The following is a 10,521-nucleotide window of genomic DNA, read 5'->3' on the forward strand; positions in this document are numbered from 1 at the left end:
CCGGTTGGAGTCGTCGCCGGTCGACCCTCCGGTGATCATGCCTATCTCTCTCCAGGAAGCGTTGTTCCTGTTTGCCTCTTCTCGGGCAGACGTCCTATTTCGCTCAGCCGGGATCCTGGAGGGATTGGTTTCCTCCCTCCGCTGATGGTGATAGCTCTCAGCCTCCCTTCTTTCTTCCTCTCATCGGTCGGTCGATCAATGCCGATCTCGTCTATCAAGGGACGGGGACCGTGCGACGATATCCTTTGGGGGTCGATCGACCGATGATCGGTGTCAGTCCTCAGCAGTCCTGCGTATTGTGCATCGTCGACTGGTGGAATGAACAAAACATAGGCGTCCATACCTTGCCCTTCGACGCTTTAGGCCGACTAGATGCCACATGCTATATGGCATGTGTCCTAGTCTCTTGGTGCGGTCGTGCTCCTTCAGCCCTCGGCCCCTTGAGTGGCAGATAGCTGTCAGCCGGTTAGCGCTCGATCGACGCCGAATGCTCGATCGGCGCCTCCTTTCTTCTAGCCGCCTGGGCCTCTTCCACTTTGATGTATTTGTTGGCCTTTTTCAGCATGTGGTCGAAGTCCCGGGGCGACTTCCTAATGAGTGACCGAAAGAAGTCCCCTTCGGCGAGCCCCTGGGTGAAGGCATTCATCATAGTCTTGGACGAGACCGAAGGAATGTCCATTGCCACTTGGTTGAAGCGCTGGATGTACGCTTGGAGCACTTCCTTGGGCCCTTGTTTCAGAGCGAAGAAGCTAACGCTCGTCTTCTGGTAGCGTCGGCTGCTGGCGAAGTGGTGCTGGAAGGCGGCTCGGAAGTCTTTGAAACTTCGTATCAAGTCGTCCGGTAGTCTTCTGAACCAGCGTTGTGTCGATCCAGAGAGAATCGTGGGAAAGACTCTGCACTTCACTCTGTCCGTGTATTGGTACAGTGTGGCTTCATTGTCGAACCGATCTAGATGGTCGTCGGGGTTTGTTGACCCGTTGTACGTCCCGATCGCAAGCAAGGTGTAGTGTTGAGGCAGAGGGTCTTGTAGGATCTCTTCTGAGAACTGCCGGTTGATCCAGTCGGGAGACGTGGCGCTTCGGGGCGCTTTTCCTTTCCGCGCGTCCTGAACGGGCGCATCGTCGGAAGATGATCCTCGCTCCTGATGCGCTTGGGTTATCTCCGAGAGGGTTTGGAACAGAGCTCAATGGAAAGGGATCAGCGCGGGTTCCCCTTGGGTGTCGGTCGGCCTTCGGTTCTGCCCCCATACGGAGAGTAGCTCCGCTCGGTCTTCTTGCCCTGCTAGCCTATCTGCCGCCGATGTTGCAGGCTGCGACGATGGTCAATCGGCTAGCGCTTGTTGTTGTTGTTGCTCCATTATTTTTGCTGTCTGTGCTTGCAAGAACATCTCCAACTCCTCTTGAGTGAGCGTCACGGTGGTTAGTCATCTAGCGACTTCCATCTTCTCGGCTCGGATTCAGGTGACGTTTCCACAGACATCGCCAAATATGATCCTGTCCGAAAGTCGAGGAGACGGATGCAGGGGACGTGGCGCTCTTGCTGACCTCCGGTGGACTTCGCTCCCGCCTGCAACACAAGCAGTGTTAGTGCCGAGCCAGGGAAGGGGTCCACGGCGATGGCCCTCCGACACTCAAGTCAGTCTCCAGCGAAGCAATTAAGAAGGAACAAGAAGCGATAACTGTAGCGCAACAGTAGAAATCGCGTAAAAGCATACCTCCGTCGATGCTTGGACCCCCCTTTAAATAGGGCTCCTGTAGCGTGTGTGCACGCTTCTTAAAGCGGGCATGCTTTCTCAAGCTTTCCCTGAAAAGACATGTCAGTAAAGTGTCCTTAACATAGTACCTTAACGGGTCAAGCATATCTCTGAAGTGACAGTGGAAGCTTCCGTCGTACGATTCTCTGTTTGACCATGTCATCTGTCAGCGACACTAGCTCCCAAAAGGATGTCGAAGGATATTCCGCTGTGTCTGTTGCTTGGCTGAGCGGAATGGCCGCTCGGCCAGAATTCTGATATTCCTGTGTTATCTGCTGCCACGCCGAGCGAGATAACCACTCGGCTGAAAGTCCACTGTCGCGCCGAGCGGGAGAGTCGCTTGACTGAAAGTCCATTGTCCATGTCGTTCGCCATCGGGCCGAGCAGGATAGCTGCTCAGCACAAAACCCCCTGTCCACATGCTCGACGAGTATCTCACTATCTGCGTGCCCAACTGATGTCAAGTCTGCTGTTAGGCTGAGCGGGGGAGCCGCTCGGCTCGACTTCTACACGTCCCTTGAGCGTCGATTTGATTACTCCCTGTGCCCAAGATTATGGGTTGGTGCTCAACCCCCGATCGACGTATGACTCGCCCGACCGGCCAACACCGTCCACCCATTGATCATCTTAACTTTGACCTCCATGCAGAGGCAGGGTGGGGCCCCACCTAATCACCGCATCACTAGTGAAGTACAATAATTCCAATGACTTGAATCCATAAAATCCACAAAAAATGGTAATAATTTTTCATTTTATTCTAAGATAGTTTTAAAAATAACAGGTTTCATAATGTTCTTTCATACAATTTCGTATGGAAATCACGAAGTAGAATGGTCAAGGTTCCTTGTGCTTTCTCCTCTGAATTGAACCTTTCAACTGAATTAAACAAAATCTTTTCTGTTTATCAAATTTCAGAAAGTGCAGTTAACATGTATGCTTTAACAGCAAGCAGTTTCCTTACAACAAAACCAAAAAATGTATCAGAAAGAAAAGCATCTGCCAAATATAATGAACCTTTCAGTAAGAGAAGTTGATTGCAAACCAATCACAAGTAACTTCATTTCCATCCAATTTACAAGAAGAAACTTTAGCATACAATCAAGCAAAATGAAGACCATCCAATTTTACATCCATTGCCAATTGGCTGTAAGCATAGCAAAAAGGAGCACTGCAACCCCACAATAACAAAAAAAGTTAAAATTCCACCGAAAGAGCAAAAGCATCAAAGTCACTAGTTTGCTTGATCGAGGCATATAACATCCAAAATTTTGACGTCCAAAGTAGCAATGGCATCCAAAACTCTATTATTACTTGCTGCTCGGGCACCAGTCTTCACAAACATGTCTATTACTTCTTCACATCTTTCATCTTTAATCTTCATAAAATCTCTCGGATTATAATCCTTCGGATAGTCTTCATTGTAAATGAAATACAGAAATGATTCAAATGAAGATGCACTTGGAGAAGGGTCCTTCAGCATCAAAGAATCCACCTCCAACACCCTTCCACCACTAGCCACAACAAGTTCTCGAAGAGACTGTTCAGATGATTGATCGAAGTGTTTGCTTATATAAAAGTGCAGACCTGCAAATAAGTTTTTTGCCTGACACAGAAATGTCCAATATTTATCATGCTATGCATAATATATGCTTTATAACAGATGTTTAGCAACAAGAAATTCTTGATCATGACCAAGCCAACTTTGGAGCAATGCAATAATTGAGTTAAACATCATTGAGCATACAGGATAGAAAGCACAAACCTTGTCGATTATACTATGCCTTTTTTTCTTGGGTCCATCTACAAAACCTTTTTCATCAAACCTGACTTCAAATGGCTCTTCCTCGACCAGATGTCCTAACTCCAAGCTAACCTTAACCCCTGCATCAAATTTTTATTTTTTTCCCCCTTTTTATGGATGAACAATAATAACTATGAAAACTCCAAGCTAACTAACCATCAACAGCTTTTGATCTTTTTTTTATTGAACATGGAAGATGTAACCATATGGAATATTGGAAGTTAGAAACAAAGCATGGAAATTCTTCTACTCATTTAATGACTTCACAAGTGACAAGAAATCACAAAGGCATTAATGTTCTCTAAGTTAATAAACACACAAACATCTTTGATAATAGAAATTCACTTGCATGTTAAAAGCAGGGACAAATGGGAATTGCTCTGCGATTGAAATAAAGAACAAATTGATATAAAAAAACCTTTCTCCTTATTGGAACTTACACTTTGTTGTGAGAATCCATTTCCAACTCAAAACAGTCAATAGGAAATCATATGTTCTTCTGCAAGCACCACACTGACTAGTTGAAACAATAACGTGTGTTACCTCAGGCGTCCATCTTTCAATCACCTTTCCACCAATCAAGCTAGCCAATTGAACAAGGAGGTTCTGTAAATTGATCCAGAGACATATACATCAAATATACTTCAATATTTGTACTTCTTGGAATTTATGATCAAAGATTCAAAATGCATGACAATAGAATTTCTTCCTAATCACCTTTTCTGAAGCCATGAGATCAGAGCCCATGAATATCATTTCATTTGAAACATCCATTGCAGCAACACAATTATCATTTCGATCATCTTTTAGCTTCCCCAAAGGTTTAGAAGATTCTCTATCAAGGGAAGATACCATAAAAGATTAGAGACAAGGAACACAATATAATTGATTAGTGTACACAACAAATTTATAAATGATACAAAGAGAAAGAGCACACACATCTGAATAGATGGGAGATGTGTACCGTTGTTCTTCCCAGAATCATCATCACATGGTAATTTTCCCAAAGAGTGGGAAGGGCACAAAACATGAAAAGTTCTCTGTTATCATGCGACAATCATGCTGCTCAACCAAAAAGAAACCAACAAGATATGGGTGAAAATGAAGAAAAAAGAGCCATTGTAGAAGCTTACATAATCCCATCGACAATCTGGGATTTGAACTGCACAAGTGGCATGATAGCTCTTAAGACAGTTGTTATCATAACAACCAAGAGCAGCACCTTTCAACCCACATTTGCTGCATTTTAACTTTGATGCTCGCTTTAGTTCTAACTCAAAGTTTTTCACGATTTCTCCAGAAAAATACACTTGGGGAGCCCTAAGTACACAATTACCAAACAGAAAAAGGATCAATAAGGAAGAAGCATAAACCATCTAAGGTCCAGAACTCTAAATGATAAGAAGGAATTGTTAAAGGCACAAGAATAAACAATAGATATGGATTTAACTAGCAATGTAACAATCAGTGGAAAGAATGTGACAAGCAAGAAAATAAATCATCATACACGATTACTTTGAAATCCCATAATTCTGAAACATCTATCGAAGAAATAACTTACCATACAACGCACTTTTCATGAACATATATTCCATCAGGCTGGTTTGCTTCCTCCAATGCAGTGAGTTTTCCATCTTTGTAGCAATACATAGGTCCAGAAGCCTGCAAATGCCAATTTGTAAAAAAAATATTGTTGCAGAATATCCACTGCAAAAACAATTACTATCTCAAAGGATCAGAATAATAACACCATGAGTTAACTAAAATTTAAACTGAGTACAAAAGGGAAGGACAATATTTCACATATACATCACCTCCGTAATTCGAAACGAATGGCAAAATGCGCATTCATCACCAAACAAATGTCTACCACTATGATAATCTGGACTAGCATTATTCCAGGAATTTGCTTTCTTTCCCGTCTTTGCTTTCTTGAAATGCTTGAGTCGAGAAGCACCATATTTCATTCGAGAAGAGGCTTTGAGATTCTATAATATAGAAGATTGTTTGTTCTCAGAATTTGTTGCTTAACAAGTTAGTAATATGTAGTAAGCTAATTCCATATGAAGTTGAATATCCAGCAATTCAAGTTAGTGCAAATCACTACCACAATGTATAGGTTCACATATCCTAACCTGGAAAAGGGAGAAGAAGAAAAAAATAGATCATGCCCTTTTCGCTGAAAAATCAGTAAGATGTAGTATCAAAATTGGTTCATAAATCTTCTATCTTTTCATGAAAGAAGATACAATGTATTTATGAGAAGTGAACTTTGTTTGGATCTTGTTATTTAATTTAGGTTACAGCACAATTTTATCAACTATCATTTAGAATATGCTATATTATGAATATTTTTAGAGAGACAACATAGTCAAGATACGCAAACACATGTTTGCAAAATCTAAAATCAAGATTCCACATGTTTCCAAGTCATGGATTATGCATTTTGCACTTGCCCTCCTTACAAAGATTCAAATTTACCAGATGAGCAGGGAGGTTAGCATAAATCTACTATAAATGCACAGAAAAGCAAGTATCAATTTGATTGACTCTAAGACTATGCAACTAATAGAACTTCTGGAAGACAACCATGTTATTCATAAAGAGGTGCAAACAAACAGCAACTTACTTGTTCAGGATAACTATTATATTTGTGCAATTTAGAATCAGAATTTTCACCAAATGAAGGGAAATAACTGGACTCCTTCAGGTTCAAATGTTTTTTTAAGCCGGGCACTTCTTCAGAATTCGTGCTTCTATTTTGCATTTCTTCATAGTTTCCTTCATCTACTCTTCTTTTTGAAGTCCTGTAATTGGAAGATGGAAAACCATGTAAACCTGAATGGCTTGGCCTATCTTGTGCATTATGTACTCCTGATGGTTCATCTTCTGCAAGTGAATTTTTTTTTGAGAGGCATGAATGGCTTGGTTTATCTTGTGCATTATGTTCTCCTGGTGGTTCATCTCCTGCAAGTGAACCTTGTTTAGAGAGGCATAAATGGCTTGGTTTATCTTGTCCATTATGTACTTCTGATGGTTCATCTCCTTCAAGTGAAACTTTTTTGGAGAGGCATGAATGACTTGATTTATCTTGTACATTATGTACTCCTTGTGATTTATCACCTGCAAGTGAAATATTTATTAGAGTGTGTTGCAGCTACAGACATCACAAACTAAGACGCTTCATCCTAAGTTGAGAATTTTGCATACCAGGCACATTTTTAGGTGATGGTCTCTGTTGAATAATGCTGCCAATAGCAGCATCCATCTCTTGAAAAAGGCTCACCATCCTTTCTACGTAAAGAGCATCCCTAGTGTCTGCAAATATTCACAAGGCACACACATGAAATGATTTATAACTTCAGAGCTGTGTAAAAGTTGCCAATTGTAACAAATTCATACCTTCGTATCGAAAAGGGTTCTGACAAGAATGGCAAACAGAACGTTGACGGGTTAAAGGAGTGATAATACAGTCGCTGAATAAGCTCAGAGCATGACTCTGAATTAGTATTATCTATCATCGGATTTGGATTAACACACAAATGAACACACATACCTGCAAACTATGTGATTACACGGTAATAATTTTGGTCTTTTAAACAAACCCTTGCTGCAAGAAAATAAACAACAATAAGGCCTATTATTTCATTCTAAGTAAACTCTGCCAATAACAATATAATAAGAGAGAGAACTTTTATCTCAAATGAAAACGAAACTATTCTTATCACTGAAACTAGTGAATTGAAGCCTAAGAATGACTGAATAACATTACCATTTGAAGCATTTCAGTTCCTTCTCTAGCTTGAAGAGATAGTTAAGAAATGGACTCCACATTTGGGATATCTCTTCCGGATCAATCATCTCCGTAACACTACTAAAAAAAGGAAAACATTAAAACAGAAATCCACACGAGTTCTTCTTCCATTTTACATATACGTAGCCTCCATTGTAGAGTTGAAAGTAAACACAATAGAATTACCTCCTTAATCACGTGGCTTGCAGCTTACAAAAAGGTTGGTTTTTTGGTGCGTTGGCTGAAAACGTAGAGATATTATGACGAAGGGGGAGAAGATGAACAAAATAACAGTATAAGGTAATGCTATGCTTTCTTTTTTCTAATAAAAGAAGTAGCACTGAGGAAGAAATGCATAGACGTAAATATAAGAACAGAATTTAAGGCTTGCTGCTGCCAAGAATGTGTGTAGCTGCAACGAATGTGTGCGGCTGCGGCGGACGCCGGCGATGGGAAGCAGGGAAGTAGAGAAGCAGAGAGTGCGCCAGTGGGAAGTGAGAACGATGTGTCGAAACGGTTCGGAGTCCAAACCTTGTAGAGCCACGGATCTCTGCCTCCAATCGGTGACGTCAGCCGGCAGTGTGAGTCGTGTCCCCCGCACTCGCCGAGACAAACTTTTTTTTGAAAGATAATAATAAAGAATTAAAATAATGTTAAAAAAAATAGCAAATATAAAAATAAACTAGAGAAAAAAAATTAAAATTAAAATTAAAAAGCAAGGAAAATGTAGAAATAATAAAAAGTAGATTTATTTTTAAAAAAGGTTAATTTAGTAATTTTAAATTAAAATTAACCTTTTCAAAAAATTGAAGAAGTAGCCCCAAATGTAAAACGGCACAATTCCCTCCAACAAAAGCAAGCAAAAGATTCTGAAGGGATCTGTCGCATGATGGCATTAATTAAGTTATTAAACAAAAATCAAATAAAAATTTATCGTTTATAAAGTTTTAAAAATGACCTTTTTGCCTTGGTAATATATTCACGTCAACTAGGGTATAAATTCGAGCTCGATCAAAGCTGACTTATTAGAAATTGAATCCAGCTTAATCCTAATTATTTACTGAATCCAGCTTAAACTTAATTATTACTGGTTCGATGACTTATCCAATCAAACAAATTAGTAATAATATATATTTTTATAGTATATAATATATAATATATTTATTTATTAAAAAAATTGAGCTCAATCCGAGTCCATAATTAATTATGGAGCTCGAATTCAACTAAATATAACTTATAGCCAAAAGATATGGTTGTTTTGAGTTGCACAGCCTTAGCCTTCCTCTCCATGCAGTCAGCCAAGGACCGTAGCTTAGTCTCTTGAGCTCGGGACAGGTCATAATCTGCACTGAGACGCGAAATCCGCCCCTTCAATCTCGTTATTTCCGCGGTCTGTCATGAAAAGCACTTATAAACTAACCAGCATAGCCACACCAGAAATGAAAAGCAGCAATACCTGACGCACTATGGTATTAATATGGCTTTGCACCAAGTCCGCCATTGAAAGAGAGAAGAAGCACCGAGGAAGAAATGCAAAGACTTGATGAAGTAGAGAATTTAGGAGAGCGTGCGCGAGTGGTAAATGAGAACGCGACGTCAAATCATTTCGGCGTCCAATCCTTGTAAAGCCAATTGGAACGCTGACCGATGAACACGGCACAATTCCCTCGGCCAAAAGCATGCGTGCAAAAGATTCGAAAAAGATCTGTCGCAAACGGATGCTTGGTGGTAGAATGGAGTAAATAAAGCGATGCTTGGTCTTGGGAATAGCATAGGACTCTTCCAATTATCTTGAGCATGCCAGCGATCGACCCTTGGAATTGGCCCTAGCTAGGAGAAATCTGGAAATGTCACATCGGTACTTGTTGTTCTCATGCAATAAATCTAGTAGAATTATTTACAGCAACTGATAAGGACAAGTGACTTCTTAAATAAAAGGACCCAAAAAATGTATTTCAGATCATCTGTCCTCGTTTTTCTCTGTCCCCATGTTTCATTGTCAATCGGACGATTTAGATTACATCTTAAGGTATCATGATATCTTTAAGATACGTGCAGTATTTTTGTGATGTACAAAGCATTCTTGAGATATCACCTGAGCCGTCCGATCGACAATGGGACATGGGGACAGAGGATCTGAACTACAAAAAATGAGGGTTCATGTTCTAACTTTCGATCGAACAAATCTCAACCTGATTCAATCGGTGCCTTGGGGTATCTCCAATAGTTTTAAACTTTGAATGAGTTTTTTTTTTATAGAATTTTAACATGTCACATCAATACTATAAAAATCCATTGAAATATTTTCAATGATTAAAATTCTAAGTAAATTTTTTTATAATTCTCTCCACGTATAGTTATATGACTTCATGTATATTACATCAATTTTAATATAAATCTACTATTCTCTCCATAATAAAAAAAATCATCATATAATTTTTCATTTAATATCTCTATATAATTTTCATTTGATGTTTTAATTAATTATGATCTTTAATGTAATTTATTTATAATTAATAATTAATAATTAATTAATTAATTAATTTATTATTTTTAATTTAATATAATTTATCATTTTTATTTAATATTTAATTAACTTATAAATCTAATTTAATTATAGTTATTTATATTTTTTTAACTTATCTTAAATATATATATTTTTTTTAAAAAAATATTTTAATTATTATTAATTATTTATAAACTAAAATATTATAATTAACTCATCAAATAATTTATTTTTTTAAATTATTTAGAAAGAGTCAATCATTGTACATTAACTATTAGTTCCACCTTCAAAAGAAAAAAAAAAGATTTAAATTTTTAAACTTATTCTTGAATTAAAAACCTCAAACGTTACCTACATAATCATAAAAACTTTTTTTCATAAAGTTTTTAAATTTTACAAATTTTTGATAAAGCTTGGAGATGCTCTTAATTTGTATGGGCCAATAAGAAACTTTTATAAACTTAAGTGGGAATTATACTGCCCTAAATTGGTCTCCCATCTTTTTGTCATGAGCTAATAAAGTTTTATAAATTTAAGTTGAATTACGTGGTCTTAACCATTTTATTGTTGCATAAATAGCATAAAATGGCGGATCCTACAAATTATGAATGTGTTATAAGTAGGGTCGGCTCAAGGTATAGGGTATTAACTATTAGGACGTGTTTGGT

General features: G+C 38.7%; 1 protein-coding gene across 3 annotated transcripts; it reads right to left on the bottom strand.

The window, feature by feature from the left end:
- Positions 1–2,762: 2,762 nt before the first annotated feature.
- On the bottom strand, positions 2,763–8,043 carry LOC121967629 (protein BREAST CANCER SUSCEPTIBILITY 1 homolog). 3 transcript variants are annotated; one of them, XM_042517965.1, is made up of 14 exons: positions 7,534–8,041; positions 7,327–7,425; positions 7,111–7,164; positions 6,957–7,030; positions 6,765–6,872; positions 6,184–6,677; positions 5,369–5,542; positions 5,116–5,216; positions 4,688–4,874; positions 4,494–4,594; positions 4,272–4,389; positions 3,995–4,160; positions 3,516–3,634; positions 2,763–3,356 (listed from the first exon to the last, which is right to left on the bottom strand). In XM_042517965.1, the coding sequence occupies exons 2-14, from the start codon at positions 7,413–7,415 to the stop codon at positions 2,985–2,987; spliced, it is 2,157 nt and encodes a 718-aa protein (XP_042373899.1). In that variant the 5' UTR covers positions 7,416–7,425; positions 7,534–8,041; the 3' UTR covers positions 2,763–2,984. The 3 variants fall into 3 exon arrangements, 2 of the variants coding, with proteins under 2 accessions (XP_042373899.1, XP_042373900.1); XM_042517966.1 differs by having other exon boundaries at positions 7,327–7,428; XR_006107814.1 differs by having other exon boundaries at positions 3,214–3,356; positions 4,098–4,160; positions 7,534–8,043.
- Positions 8,044–10,521: the final 2,478 nt, after the last annotated feature.

The sequence above is a fragment of the Zingiber officinale genome, chromosome 3B (assembly GCF_018446385.1).
Source record: "Zingiber officinale cultivar Zhangliang chromosome 3B, Zo_v1.1, whole genome shotgun sequence".
NCBI lineage: Eukaryota > Viridiplantae > Streptophyta > Magnoliopsida > Zingiberales > Zingiberaceae > Zingiber > Zingiber officinale.